Below are 16,535 nucleotides of genomic sequence, written 5' to 3' on the forward strand. Positions count from 1 at the left end.
TTGCTCTTTATTGGCTTCCATATTAACTATGTTAGGACAATAAAGACCCATAAAAAAAAACAAAAAAAACATTAGTTTTTGCTCACTGACCGTAAAGGATGAGTGTTGTAATAACCAGGACAAACCAATGTGGATGTCAACTATAGTGTACAAACAAATTCTTTATCCCTCCTATCAAATTCTCTCTCCTCTGTTTGTGTGATTGATCGTGTGTCTTTTTGGGGACTGCGTGTGTGTCCCAGCTGGAGTGAAGACTGTTTATATTATTGGTGATGAAAGAGAGGCTCCCAGGGGCCTCAGTAATGGGCTGGGAGGCCTCTGACTTCTTATAATAGCCTCTGTATGTGTATGTGTGCGTTTGTGAGAGAGGCACAACCGCAGCACTATATAATTGTCAATGGGAGGACACACTTTTACATAATAAAACGAAGCCGATACACAAAGAAACACACAGAGACGGAGTCTGTCAAAGACAAAGAAGCAATGTCTCTCTCTCACACACACACACACACACACACACACACACACACACACACACACACACACACACACATTCACACACGCTCACTCTCACACATTGTGGTGCCAGCTGAGCCCAGTGTGTCCAATAACAGCAGGTGCTGTCAAGTGCAAGCACAGCAGACCTGCCCTGACATGGAAACACACACACACACACACACACACACACACACACACACAAACACGCACGCACGCACACAAACGGGTGGACGCACATATGCCGGCACACCGCACACTCTTTCATACAGCTTCCTCATGTAAATCTCACATCAAATAAACATTCTCACATTTAAAACTAATGTTGGATAGGTGCAGTTTATACAAGGTTACAGTTTATGTGTGTTTTTATCAAGTGTGTGTATTTATGTGTGTGTCTGTGTATGTGTGTACCTGCTATCTGGCTGTGAAAGGCTGTAGTGTTGCCATATGGTCTCACATTAGGGCACTCTAAACTCAGCCATCCAGAAGTGTGTGTGTGTGTGTGTGTGTGTGTGTGTGTGTGTGTGTGTGTGTGTGTGTGGAGAAAAGGGGGAGAATAACAAAATATAAGGCCCTTGATTTGAGATGAAGCTGTTGTTCTTTAAACACTTATAGCTGATCGTGTACAACAGTTAGTGTCTCTATTCTAAATGAGGCTAATAATGGTATCCTTATCTATCTATCTATCTATCTATCTATCTATCTATCTATCTATTAATGTACGCTTTTCTTTTTCTCTTGCTTTCTCTTTTCCCCTCTCTCTCTCTCTCTCTCTCTCTCTCTCTCTCTCTCTCACTCTGTACATATATGTGTGTGTGTCTGTGTTAATATATTTAGCAGAGCCATATCATACTCTGCTGAGTTCATTAACTACGTATCTCAGCATGAAGCTCCAGCGACTGAGCGATAATAAACTCTCGCACACTAACACACAGCCCTGGGAACCTAACCCAAATGCATAGATAACTGATTACGGTTTACTTCGCTATGATCGAGACGTTAATTGTAAATACATCCTCTTAAACCCCCATCTGCTCAGTAAGTCCATTGTTAGGGACCAGACTTGGTCATCGTTTGAATTCTCATTAACCATAAGTTTCCCAAAGATCCTAAACAGGCTCAATATAAGATGATATAAGATCATTTCCAGCTGTGACAGCGTGTGGTGGTACTGTTGTCACCCTGTGAGTCTGTACCTGTGTGTGTATGTGTGTGTGTCTGTGTGTGTGTGTGTCATTGTGACAAAATGTGATCCCACAGACACCTGCCGTAGCGGGAACTAGCACAGAGGCAGTTTTGAGTATACTGTGGCAGGTGTTTATGTGTTGTCTGTCTGTGGATGGATTTTTTTCAATGTGATAGTGTCACAAAACTTTACAGGTGTGTAGTTAAGACAAAATGAAGGCTGAGTTCTAAGACAGCTGTGGTCCAACCCAGGCTGAGTAGGCTACTCATCTAGTAATGTAGGGATTTTGTGGTAATGATTACTCGTGGGTCGGAATATCAACATGTTGAGGGTAGTTGTGGCAGGTGTGGTCCCAGATCCCAGAGCCCAGATTGATGTCTTCAGAGTGTCTGTTTTTGTCCAACCAACAATCATAAACATATAAATGTTTAGGTAAATATCATATATGGGAAAGAACAGCAGATAATTCTCACTTTTAAGCAGGTGAAATGCCATTTTTGCTTGAAAATGTACTGAAACTCTCCTCTCTCCTCCTCCTCCTCCTCCTCCTCCTCTCAGGTCAGTGTGTTGGAGCGTCAGGTGATAGATTTCCTTGGCTACCAGTGGGCTCCCATCCTGACCAACTTCCTCCACATCATTGTTGTCATCCTGGGTCTGTTTGGCACGATCCAGTTCAGGCCAAGATATGTCACAGGGGTGAGTTGAACACACACACACACACACACACACACACACACACACACACACACACGCATATACACACCCTTTAGGCAACAGCCTTTGGTCTGTCTCACTGGAATTTAGTTTAATTTGTGATTTTTAGATTTCATAGCGCTGCCATCCATGAAAATTGTATCATAACTTCACTGTGTGAACAGAACAATGTTAGATATAATGTTTAACATCTTAACTGATCCTATCTACTATGTTCAATACATTTCATTCATAGCTAGAGCAAACTGTTCATATATAACAAGAAATATGACCCACTCGTCCTTAATTATTGAATTATTTTCTAACGCTGGCTCCAGAAGACAATGTCAATTTGAATATATTATGTATATAGTAAATAAGAGGTTAGAACAGTGATATGGTGTGGGCGGAAGAATATCTTGCCAAGTGGAATTATGTGTTCCACTTGTCTGTTTCTATCAGCTGTCGATAAAATAATTTATATTTCAGAAACCTTGCAGAGGTTCGCATCGTGGCTGCAGGGCTCCATGCAGCCCGCTGACCCCTGCCAAAGACCTTCACATGCACACACACACACACACACACACACACACACACACACACACATATACATATACATACACACACACACCTACACATATATATACACACACACACACACACACACATATACATACACACACACACACACACACACTCAGAATATTTAGTGAGAAGATTCAGATAATAAATGATAATGAAATGAAGATAATGTTTCTCTTCATCTTAACAACATCAAAAGACATCAAACATCTTGCTCACTCTGAAAGTAAGACATGAATATGCTTTTTTAATTCTCCAGCAAAGTCCTGTCAAATCGTGACTGCCTCTCACTGCCCCCCCCCCCCCCCCCTGTCTCTCTCTCGGCAGTACGCAGCCTGGCTCGTAGTGTGGATGACCTGGAATGTTTTCATCATCTGTTTTTACCTGGAGGTTGGGGATCTGTCCAGAGTAAGAAAACATTTTCTTGTACTATTTCTGCACCCTTGTCGAATCTCCACCGTATATGTCCAGAGTAACAATCACTGGCTGGATTTCTGGAGTTAGCACGGATCTCTAAGGCCCCCATTTACACTTGCATTTCCAGTGTCACATCTCAAAATCCAGATGCAATAATAAGACTGGCAGTATTCTATAATTACCTTATAGTCTACAAATCCCATGAAAAGACAAAAAACCAGCAATGAATGTGCCCTACTAAGTGCTGTCTGTGTGGCTAAAGCCTAATATAGCTCACTCCTCTGTTCGTATGGCCACCATTGTTGTCCAAAAACTATTAAAAACACTCCAATAAGCCACAGTGTTGCAGTGTGAGTGACTTGTTCCCTCATTACCATATATATGGGAAGTGTAGTCTATTTTGAGTCAATCTCACACACACCGTCCTGCAGCTATTAATACTGACTAGCGCGCCCAATGTGTATTATGCCGCATCTGAAATACGTTAGTTAAAAACTACAGAGCCCAGCTGTTTTAGCCTTTAAAACTGTATCTTTGTGACCTGTTTTTTTTATTATTTACATCTTTTGTGGGTTTCTGTTGGTTTTTCTCTTTTAATGGGATTTGGTCACAATAAGAATATGTAGAATAACACCGGCCATATAATTTAATACGCTTTCATTCACGTATCTTGCATTTGCCTTGGTTTTTCTGTGCGCGATGTAGATCTGGGTGCATCTTACTCCAGTCCAGAGACCAAATGTGAGACAGATTTTGTGTGATCACTGCTCTCTGAAACGAGTCTGTTGTCTTTTTGATATGCTTAGCATCACTCAGTGATTGCAAGTGCAACGTGTGTTCGCGTACTTCACCATTACAGCTTTCTGTATAAAAGTCTGTGGAATGATGTCCCTACTTTGACCACAAGCACTGAACTCTCTGAAAGTACTTTCTCCCTGTCTCTTCTGACAGGAAGGGTCGCATAATTCCAGTGTAATTTTAGTGTAACTTCAGCTCCCATAATCACGAGGGCAAAACCCTGTCAGTGGCAACTTCCACCGACCACTTACTGACGCAGATACACTCGACTGGAGTAAAGATTAGATATGCAGCTTGGACAGATGGATTCCTTTACACCTTTTCAACATCTAGCTTGAATGGGAAAACGGTGGTTTGAGCAACTGGCTAACTGTCCTTCTCTAGAGTGTCTCGTTGGCATTTACACTTTACACACATACAGATACCTGTATGATTCCTCCAAGTTGCGTGAAGCGTCTTTATGTAAATTCTCAGCATCTGGTTTGCGGTGATGTATGAGAGCATGTCAGGGCTTTGCGTTGGTGTTATACGCTGACATAGATGTGAGACATAAAAGTTTCTGTTGCAAAAGTTTAGGTTTTCTGCATTAAAATTTGTCAATTTTAAATACAGATTATCAACTTGGAAAATTAATTAGGGCCAATCAGTGGTTCCATAAACAGAAGAAATCAGTTGATGGGTGTGCTGATTGTGGCTGATTATACTCTGTGGTGTGGTGTTGAAAAAATTGTAGTTTTCCCACCACAATTTGCAGCAAATTACTCATTCTATTGGACAGTTATGTAACACATCTGCATTTGATAAATCACATAAAATTGCAGTTATAGCCCCACATATCCGCATCTTATTAGTACTGCCAGCTTTTCAATCTTAATTAGTGCTAGTTTATACCAAGCGTAAAAGGTGCATCATCTTCAGCTATAGTTTCCCTGTCTCCTCTGGTACTCACCTACTGTTCCATAGACTCATCCCCTGTCTGTCTGCTCTGCGTGTACACACACACACACACACACACACACACACACCGTGAGCCTTGTTAAGTTTTGTTGCCATCCAAATTATGGCCACAAGTTTTACAGTGAGTCAACAGTTGTATAAAATCCCTCCACATTCTGTCGAGAAACCTGTACCTTCATTGATCTCTGATATTAATGATATTTACACCTTTCACTGCCCCTGAGGCCTAGTTTTAACAGTTACAGCAGCCACTACAGCTGGGAAGGGCTGTTTGGGTTTTTTTATCTAGCACAAAAAAGGAAAAGCAGCATATAAATTGGTCAAAGGTTAATTAAATAGGATGAAATGAATTATATCACCACATTTAGAGTTTAATATAAAACCATATGAACCTAATATTTCTCCTCATTTTACGAGAAAAATCCTTTTTTTTTTTAAAGGCCCCAGCTTTCCTGACCAAAATCAACACATCTGGTTTCTAACGACAGGGAAGCAGCCACCTAATTAGCGACACCTTTATCAATTACCTGCTGACCAATCAGGGAGAAGCACGCTCAAACCAGACGCTGAACAGCCTGTTTTTATGACCAGACCAGTTTGCGTGCGCCTCGCTCAAGGGTATATCAACCTTGACCCAGTTACTGAGGGAGCGGGGAGCCACAAACGCGCCACCCCCCCACCCCACCCCACCCCCCCACCCCACCCCACCCCCCCTCCATGGATTCACCAGCTGTTGTGTGAGATACGAATCCATCACCGGCCGTTCCATGGCTTGTTTACTGACCTGAGGGCTATTATTACACTAGACCACATGTAACGCAGGTATGGCTATGATTGTTGCCACTCAATTCAAAAACATAGAAACTCTTCAAAAAATGATAAAACTAGATTTATACTCTGCTGCACAGTGCCAAATAAAAATGTTTTCTATGCTGCTGTTAGTATAGTGTCTTTATTCATTTTAGTTAGCTTAACTAAGGGCACCATTTACTATTGCAGCATTAATTTTACCATCTAAAACTATGCTGTAAAGCATTGACAACCTTTTTTTCCACAAGAAAAATTAAATAAAAACAAACCTCTAAAAATGAGAACCGCGATCAAATTTGAAGCATAAATGACACCTTCAAATTAATTCAAGGGTTGATTAGCTACATGACTTGTGCTAATACGCAGCATTTTATTAGTTAGCATTAGCTAATGTAAGTGGGTTTTGGAAGGAAAAATGTAACAGAATCCACAATCCTTCTCAAAATACAACAAAACATGTAAAAAAAAAAAAGCTGCTGGAACAAACCATGAAAACAGGCAAGTCATCAAGCTAATATTTATTTTTGAAAAAGTAAGCTAATGAAGCATCATCAAGGGCTGTGGATGCAGCTGGAACACTAACATGTAAGCTGGCTAATTTTCATGTTGACTGTCCATGTCCATAGCAATGAGTGGAGGATTAATGAAGACTGTCAACCAGTCAAATCTCTAAATGTTCGCCAAAGGGATATTGCTGCGCTAACGTTGTCCAACGTCTCAACTCATGTCAAGCTGAATCTATGTAGTGGGTAGTATTTTAGTTAACACTAAACAATGCATTAGACGAGAACATTTGTCTCCACGGTAACTATACAACTGTAAGATGGTGACAAACCTCAGACATCGTAGCAGACTCAAGAATTAAAAAATACATGAAAATTGATGAAAAGCTACACTGAATTTTTTCTTGACTAAAACTCGACTTTTAGAATTGTGTCACAGTGGATCAGAAATACATGGTTTGTGTGGATATCAAAGAGTGAGACGAGTATACACCATAGTGACATGTTTTTCCTGCTTAGGCTCACCTCTTTTTGTATATCTTGCACACTGGATCAGAATAACTTGTTGGTATTTGGTGAATGTAATGATGGTGTGCTCTGTGCTTTAAGAGCACTGTGATAGAAATGAAAATCTCTGAATCTCCCTCTCTTTTGCTTTCTGAAGCTGCCTCCCTCCTTCTTCGTCCCTCTGCCTCCCTCCCTCCTGTGCCTCACTTTCTTCATCTCCATGTAATTCATCCCTCCTCTCCCTCTGCTCACCCTATAATCAAGTCTTTTTCATGTTGTTTTACAAAGTGCCACGTAGATCTGTCCCCTGCTCCTCTTCCGTTTTTGTCGTCTTCACCTTCTCGCCTCCTTTTTATTCACTCTCTTCCTCTAAACTTCCAATGTCAAGACTTGAGGAAATGTTCTTATGTCAAGAAGCCACTGCTATTTATGGTCAATATGAATTCATAGTGCAGGGCTTTATGTATCACACAGCACAGTGCCAATTTAATACATTACTTTATACACTCAGAGCATTACTTTGGGGTCACAGGACAAGAGTGATTGCGACAGACTCCATTTTTCTTCATTACAAAGATCTGACATCTTTCTGTGTGTGAAAGCGACAGAGAATCACCCTTGCTTTGATTCATGCCATGTTATCAGTGACTCTGTAATGCAGCTTTGATGTAATTTTACAGTGCTAACACCCTGTTTTATCCATGAATAGACCTAATATCCAGATGGTGCATCCCCAGTGCCAGAAGTGTTGGTTTATTAGAAGAATGATCAGACTGTCAGGGAGGTAAATGGATATGAGGCCTGGCTTCACACTATAAATGAATGTAATAACATTTCCATCGTATTGAAGAACTGGAAATTTTGCAGGCAAAGACAACAAATCCAATTCAATGCATTGTGACAGACATGTTTGTGGTTTGTTGCAATGCATCAGTTTAAGTGTGCAGAACACTCCTCACAGACTAGTTCATGTTCAGCAGGTGAACTGCAAATATTCCTGTTGTTTCGTAGCACAGCAGCAGGACAGTCAGAAAGATTAGGGCTCTAAAGGTTTGCCAAACACCTATGACATTTCTTCTTGATAAGGAAAGGAGACCTGAGACAGTGAGTGGAAAGGTTGGAAAGACAGCAAGGAGGGGAAATGCATCAGGGTTTGTCAGCACAGGTTGAAGTCCAGAAGTCAGGTGGGCAGATTGGACGGACGTTGGAGGAAGACATGGTTGAGATAATGGTAAAGTGGGTTCGATGAGACATCATCTCACTGTGTTAACAGGACATTGCGAGGAGCAGTGTTGCATGTCAGTGATGAGTCACTGACATTGTCCCACGCATACAGTAGGGCTCTAACTCCAAGTTGGATGGAACTCACTTTTTTCATCGATTATTTTGAGCTGGACAGTTTGTTCTTGAGATCAGACACAGCAGTCCTCAACCATATCACATGGTTCTCATCAGAAGATTGCATCTGCTCATAGACATGCAGATGTTCAGACTTCCCATAATTCTGAGTGTCTGTTCAGTCATTCACTGCTCCCTCTGTAATAGACACTTGATAGTCAGAGCAGTGGATTAAGATTGCGATCATTTATAAATCATCATAATTTTGCATCATCACTGACACAAACCTAATGTTCGCATTCATACAATTCATCACTTTGTATTGTGTGATTGTGAACAGAAGATCATTGACCTTGGAAACAGCAGTTGACAGTTAATTATTTGTGTATAAAATGTCTCAAATAATGATAAATTACAAGTGAGATAGACCAAAATTATGTTTTAAGCCGCCCGCACTCCCATACTATGTAACTTGTACTTGAAATGTACACAGTATGGTAGTGAGGGAATGAACAGTACTGAAATGCGCATCAGATGGTCGAACAGCATGTGAGAAACCGTCCACCTTCTCAGCATTTAAATTGGACTGGCTGTGTCTGAAAATCTTTGAAACTTTCTCAAACTGACAACAAACACACCCACTTCAGGCAGAGATCGGCCAGGTGTGTGGAGGTGTGAACCTCTCTCTTTTTACCGACTTCGCTTTTTGTTTGAACAACCAAATGTTGAGAAGAGACCTAAAGCCTGCACTGCTAATCCCCATTCAATCAAGAAAGCTTTTCACCACACCTTCGAATGTGGCCATTCGAAGCAGCTGTATTCAGGCTACACATTGTATGAACTAGTTTGTTTCAAGCATACCCCAGCCATTAGGATTGCTGATGTGGTGTGACCGCAGTGTTTCCTCTACATTCATTTAGCAGTGGCGGCCCGCCACTGCTAAATCATAGCCGCCGCGCCTTCAAATTTCTTTTATTTTTTTATTGTCGCAAATGCACCACCGCCACATCTCTCCACCTTCACAGCACAGCCTGTGTGATGATGAGCGCAACAGCGTGGGGAGGGGAGGGAGGGAGTGGGGTGGTTGGAGGATCCTATTGGAGTTAATTACTCGCGAGAGCGCGGCCTTGAAAGTGACGTCACGTCAGGCACCAGGTGAGAGTCAGAGAAGTGTAGTCGTGAGGAATAAGGCAGCGAATTACCGGTAAAAAGGTAGACTTATTAGCCAACTCAGTGACGCTAACTTGGGTAAACTAATTGATAGCATTAAGCTAATATCTACACGTCATTATGTTTTAACTGCTGACTGCATTTTCAGATGAGCTTGTTCAGATACTTCTCTAAGAAGAGAAAGACAACAGATGAAGAAGACGCTAGTCAGGTAGCATCATAAGCCTTTTACTGACTCGTAAATGATGATGGTTAGGTAAAAAATAGTATTTTAATGTTCACACTTGTAATCAGATGTGATGTGAGTGTAAATTATATAACGCTGTTAGCGTTACGTTACTCACACTTTTAATGTAATCTTATTAGACAAGTAACATTAGACAGGGAGGAGTTGTTAAACAAAGTGGAGGAGAGCAGAGCACAGCAGCGGGAGAGCTGGGTGAAGATGCAGGAGAGAGAGATGAGCCTGGGTGCAAACTTTGCCACTGACTCCCCCCCCCCCACTTTGCCACTGACTCTACCCCCCCCCCCCCCCCCCCCCCCACTTTGCCACTGACTCTACCCCCCCCCCCCCCCCCCCCCCATAGCATGCCCCCACTGCTGAAAAAAATCCTAGAGGAAACACTGGACCGTTTAGATTTTATGATGATATAAAGAAAAAGATCTGCAATTCTTTTTGTGTGAAGCTTTAACCAACAAACTGGTATTTTAACTTACCACAAAGTTAGGTAAGTTAGATTGAATTAAAGAATAATGATAAGTTAAATTTCAACTAAAAAGCACCGCTCTTGTTGTCACATGTTTGCCCTTTCAACTGTTTGTGTTTGATAGAACTTTCTATCAAATGAGTATCTTTGCCTCCCATAAGGCCCCTGTAGAGCCCCAGAGGCAAGATAAGGTGTACATCCTGTCTTGACAGTAATTTGAGTTTAAGCCCAAGATTCATACCATATATCAGTCTGTCACACTCCCATCCTTCCTGTCACTCGCTACTGCACTCTAATCTAATGTAGCAGCGATGCCATAAAATTAATCTTTAAAAAGATTTCTGATGTGGCAATCCTGACAGATTTGGAGAAGAGCCTGTGGAGAGAGAACTGTCACCATGTTGCAAACACACACACACACACACACACACATACACACATACTTTCTTGCATGTTCGCATCTACTCTCACACAGTCTTAGACAGTTAACTGTCAGTAGTCCACTGTGTCATATAAAAGATGCAGCCACCCTCTGGGCGTCAGATGACACACAGATACAGACACATAGATGCACACATGCGTCGCGCTCAGCTGTCAGTCATTTACTGAGGAGGTGGGGTGCTGTGTGGGAGGGATATCCCGCATGCATTTTTGCATATTGTATGTGTGAAAATATGTAAATATGTCTGGCAGTGTGTGAGTTGGAGAACCTGTCATTCATTATATCAGTCACAAGAAAACATGGGGGACTCACGCTTGCATACAGTATGTGCGTGCACCAAATTTACACAGACAGACACTCAAAACGGTGCCGTTTCAAATCCCATGTCTGTCCAGGCATCAATTCTCGGTCCGCAAACGCACAATGGAGCCCTGACAGAGGGAAAAAGAAGTGACCGCAGGGGAAGTGGTAGAATGAGAGATGGAAATGAAAGAGAGAGAAGAGAAAGGGGGAGAAACTAAAGAATACTGAAAGATCGGGTGTAGGGAACTGAGGCATCAGGGGCGGACAGAGAGACGGAGAGGTTTCGACAGGCGAAAGTACGATAGGAGCTATAGAAGATGACGTGCAATGAGATGAGGCCACATGTGAATCAGTGTTGCCTTCGAGAGAGGAAAGAGAGAAGAGAAAAAGAAGAAGTAGAAAAAGAGAGTTAGAGCAACAAAACCTCTGAGGAAGATAGGATCACCTATGTAAGAGGGAAAAAATCAACTATGTCCATTTTGTATACATTTCATATCAACATCAATAGTTGTCAGTTCAGGGCGAGCTTTTAACTGCAGGATAAATTGTGGAAGAAATGTGACAGTAAATCAAACTGCAAACCACCAAATTCATCCCCAAAGAAAGTAAAAAAAAAAAAAAAAAACAGATCGCCTGGGCCAGTTTGAATGCTAATAGTCACTTAATTTTACTTCCCTCAGTATTCATTCACCACCGATTGAGATGATGAATGAGAGGATCCCGCACTTTTAATCATAGACGTTCTAGTTAAAACCTCCACCCCGTTTCTCTGAGTTAATGCATCAACTCTGACTGTGTTTGATCAATGGATGCATTTGTTGAAATCATGGCATGAAATTGCCTTTTTTTTCCATCAGCATGTCTCTAGTGGGACATTCTTACCAACCAATTTTATCATTTGAGCCCTGAGCTATTATTACTGGTGATTCGTTTTGATTATTCATTGTTACTCTATAGTTTCGTGTGCAACGACAAGAGTTAGTTTTGACTTGTTCAAATGGAACAAGCTGATTGAACAGACACCGGCTTTATGCTGCAGTAGATAATGGATTTGATTGACATGACTGCCAAAGTCAAACTTGCTCCAGGGTCTGGATGCTGGCTGGCATTAATTTCAAGCCTTGACTGTAATGGATTTAGCTTGGCTATGATATCAGTAATGTTTGTTTTTATTGTACATGTTAAAGGAAAATACGAAACTGCCAATAAAACCTGTTTAATATGTACTGAATTTCTAATGAGTTTCCTCCCTTTGATTGAAACATTAAAGGATAGTTCTGGTTTATTATAACTTGGGTCTTATTTTGCGGTTTTTGCTGCCATTGGCATTGGTCATGATAAGTTTGTGCTCACTAAAATAAGTACTGAAATCTGGGAAGATGGCAGCCTCACTACATCTCAGTCAAGTGGCGCAACATTCACAAGTAAATTCGGTGTAAAATGATGGATGTTACAATAGATTACTGTTCACATTATTTATTTATTTTATTACCTTATTGGACTTCCTTATCGGAATCATTGTTGATATAAGCATTGATTATTGCAGCTTTAACAATTTCATTTCAATTCAGTTTTATTTGTGTAGCGCCAAATGATAACTTGGCAACATGACTTGGTGACAGTTGAGATGAGAAACTCCCCTAAGCATCAAAGTCCATGTACACCAGCCCTGATTTTTAGAGTTCTGATTTATTGCATAAGGTGTGGCTGCAGGGTTTACAAAAAGCCAATTAACCCATTGAAAGCTTGAATTAACATCCCCCCTCTTCTCTGTGCAAATGTGGATCCCATCTGGGGTACAGAGGGGAGCATTGTAATTGGCTCCCCTATCAGAAAGATCAAACGGGTTAAATTGGTTATGTTGAGGCATTTGCTTAGAATTGGTAATGGGTTTGGTGTAGTTAAGGTCAGGGTTAGGATCTGGACTTCATCTCTATGCACCACCCACCACACCCCACAGCACATACACACACACACACACACACGCACACACACACACACACAAACACAAACACACACACGCAAACAATTCCCTAACACCCCCGACCAATCTGATAGGAGAAAAGTGCTTTAGGCATTATGGGTTAAGGCCTCATCTAACACCCATGGGAAATCACAGCAAAACAATGTAGGGAGATGCACCGTGACTGATGATATTGGTGTGAAATAACACAGACAGAGTGACATAGAGAGAGAAAGCAGAGAGAGAGAAAATAATAGAAAAGGAGATGAAGCCACAGATAGAGATGGAGGTTTAGTTAAATAGAGTGAAAAATTGCCTTTAGAGAGAATAGAGCTAATATTGTCCCCTCCCCGATTTTCTGCCCTTTAGTTTGATGATCAGATCTTTGTGGCTGCCTACTGGACAGGCTGATTGGCTGTTGTTGTCTGTCAGAATATCCGTCTCAATGTTTTATGTATTTTCTGTCTGTTTGACTAAATGATTGATGGAACTTGAATGTTTAATGTTTGTAAAAATGGTGTTAGATTCTGCAAGTGTTAATGTGTTATAGGATGTGGCCATGGCATGTGTTTGTCCAGGCAGCAGATGCTGAAGCACTCATGGGGAAAAACCAGCACTCCTTCCCTTATGCCATCCATCCATCCATCCATCTATCAATCCATCCATCTATCCATTCATCCATTTCAGTCTTTCAAAATCGACAAATTTTTTTATCAACGTCACATCTGCATAATCAGCTTTAGATGCCACGTTGCTCTGTTATTTAACAAGTTATTTAAGGTTTAGAGCTTAATTTTGGTTGTTTGTTGTTTTTTTTTCCCAGACTGACTGTGTTTTTATTTTAACTCTTAAAATAGTCTCAAATTTAGCACCAGGTAACATTAAAATGGCATCATTCCTCCCTTGACCAGACCATCAGAGGAAAGGCCGTTATCAGTGGTCTTTTCCCACTCCACCCCTACACTTCATGAGAGTGGAAGACAAAGGAAAATAGAGAGGTGGGAAATTGAGGGGAAATCGAGAGAGAGATGAGAGAGAGGAGAGAGAGAGAAGGGCGGAGGCAGAATGAGAGGGAGGGATGTAGAGAAAGGCAGAGGAAAAACAGATGTGGTTCATTGAAGCGGCACTAGCCCACAGTCAGAGACAAAGACCTGAGAGCGTGAGTGCATGATCCTCAACTAGCACACTGGAAATTATAGACTGTGTGTGTTATTGTGTGTATGTGCGTGTGTGTGTGTGTATATGTGTGTGTGAGAGGCAGAGAGGGAGATAACAAGAGAGGTGAGAGACACGACAAGAGGGGAGGAAATATGTGAGGACTTGAGACTAACAGTCAAAAATGGTGCTTTGTAATAAACTCACACCTATGTACACACACATACACACAGAAATACTAATACAAGTCTAGCCGATATTTTTTTATTAAGCCAAACAGGACTTTCATCCCAAGACAGATTAATATCTCAATGATGATTAATATGTATCAAAATGATTTTGAAGTTATGGTTTCGTCATCCTTGTGGATTAGATGCTGCGATGCTAGATGAATTCCACCATTTAAAATCAATACATCAATGGACACAACTGAAATTTAATTGTTTTGTATTCCACTGGTGAGTATGGAGTAATTTGAGTTTTGCCTCCAGATCCTCTGTGCAGGATGTTTGGATCATTTGTTATTATAAAGGCATTAGCTCCAAAACACTTGTGCTATACTTTCTTCAGAAAATAAGATTAATTTCTAATGTGTTTTTTTGATAACACATATTCTCCATCTGTGTATAGCGAGGCTTGTTGTGGTGGCTCACTGCTGCTGGATGAATAGAAAGGAGATGAAAGTTATTTTTTATTACCAGTCTAGTTTCGAGCTATTTTACAGACCCTGTAACCTCAATAAACTCATGCACAGGCGCAGGATCTTCAGACACAGTGCAATAGAAAAGGAAAACAGAAAGGTCTACCTTGCTTTTCTAGGTCTCTTTGTTGTTAGGTGTGGTAGTTTTTATATTGATGTTGAAAAGTGTAACCACAAAGACAATATGACATTGACATTCACATTGTCATTGCTTCAGTGCAGGTACAATGGAGCTTAGAGGAGACAATTATCTTAGATTAGCATACAGACTGGGAAACGGCTTGGCTTTCTCCAAAGGTAAAAAAAACAAACATCCACCTACCAATACTACTAAAGCTAACTAATTATTATCAAGCACATAACTCCCCCAAAACCCACATTGTGTAGTTTTTACACTTTGGCCAAGTTAACAGAGAAGATATAATGTCTTACTCTGAGTTTTAGCGGTGCTAGCAGGAGGATTTCGTTAGCTTTGGACAGAGCCAAGCTAACTTTTAATGCTAAGTTTGCTAACAGTCTCCTGGCTCTAGCTTCAAATTAACCGTACAGATACCAGAGTGGAAGCTTCTCATCTAGCCAAACTCTTATTTTCTTTTATGTCAAACTATTTCCTTAAAGCAGGCATATTGAATCTTGCTAGCAAGATTACCAACTGTTACACAGTTTTTAGAGGAGATGAGATTCACTTTTTCAACTTTCTATTGCTTTTTCTCTCCCAGCCTAAACTTTTTGTCTGTAATATTGCATATATTTTGTTGTTAAAAATCTTTCTGCTGTTCCCAAACAAGCCTTGTATACATTCATTAGTGCTGCTTGTTTTTTTTCTTCTCAAGTTGAGTTAAGTTAAGTTGCAGCTTCTTTTGTTCCCATAATCTACAAGTGGTTAGCAAAACTAACTTAGCCAAACTAACAGCTCGGTTGAGTTCAGGCACATTCTTCTTCATGTTATGTCCCTTTTGTGGCATTCACAAAGCAAGAGAGTATTAGTAGCAGAATTAGTAGCGTTGCATCCTGCTTGGTCTTGGATGACATTTTGCCAGATTCAGCTTTTCACTGATAATTACTTGTGTGTGTGTGTGTGTGTGTGTGTGTGTGTGTGTGTGTGTGTCTGTGTCTGTGTGTCTGTGTGTGTGTGTGTGTGTGTGTGTTTGAGAGGCTCATTAGTAAAGTACTGATACAGACTGTACTGAAATAATTATCATGCCAACCCAACCCCATTTCTCTCTCTCTCCCTCTCTCCCAACAGTAAGACAGAAAGGCTGAGAACAGTGAAAGACAAAGAAACAAAAGCAATAAAGAAGAGCGGTGAAGGAAAGAGAGAGGAAGAAAGGGAGAAAGATTTGGAGTAAGGCTGCGACAGGCAGAGACAGACGGAGGGAGAGTGATGGCAGAGAGGGAGCAAGAGAGAAATTTAGAGAGATTTTACTCATTAAAAAGAGGAGCACAACAAGGGGAGATGGCATTAATCAGAGCTCTGCGCTAATGAGGCATTTACTCATTACACTGAAATAGAGAGGGGCCAAGGAAGAAAAAGAGGGGAGAAAAGGGGGGGGGCAGAGAGAGGTAAGAGAGACCTCAATATAAATTAATAGAGAGGAGAACAGGAAAAAATGAAGTAACAGTACGGAGACAGGTGACAGAGTCAGTGTGGATGTGGGGGGAGGAAAAGTGGGCCAGATAAAGATAAAGTGGGATATACAGTGTAGAAACTCCGGTGTTGATGGAAGAGCAGAGTCTCTATTTAAAGATTTGTGTTCTTCACAAAAATAAGTTACTTTAAATACTGACAATTTGCTTCCTGTTGGA

The 16,535-nt window shown here is 41.0% G+C and overlaps 1 protein-coding gene across 1 annotated transcript in view; it reads left to right on the plus strand.

The window, feature by feature from the left end:
* The window catches only part of nkain2 (sodium/potassium transporting ATPase interacting 2), a 79,309-nt gene that overhangs the window by 37,883 nt on the left and 24,891 nt on the right, over window positions 1–16,535 (plus strand). Inside the window, exons 2-3 of the mRNA XM_056404830.1 lie at window positions 2,243–2,380; window positions 3,287–3,367. Of these exons, the coding sequence (XP_056260805.1) occupies window positions 2,243–2,380; window positions 3,287–3,367 (219 nt within the window). The remainder of the gene's footprint in view (window positions 1–2,242; window positions 2,381–3,286; window positions 3,368–16,535) is intronic.

This window comes from Seriola aureovittata, chromosome 19 (genome assembly GCF_021018895.1).
Source record: "Seriola aureovittata isolate HTS-2021-v1 ecotype China chromosome 19, ASM2101889v1, whole genome shotgun sequence".
Lineage (NCBI taxonomy): Eukaryota > Metazoa > Chordata > Actinopteri > Carangiformes > Carangidae > Seriola > Seriola aureovittata.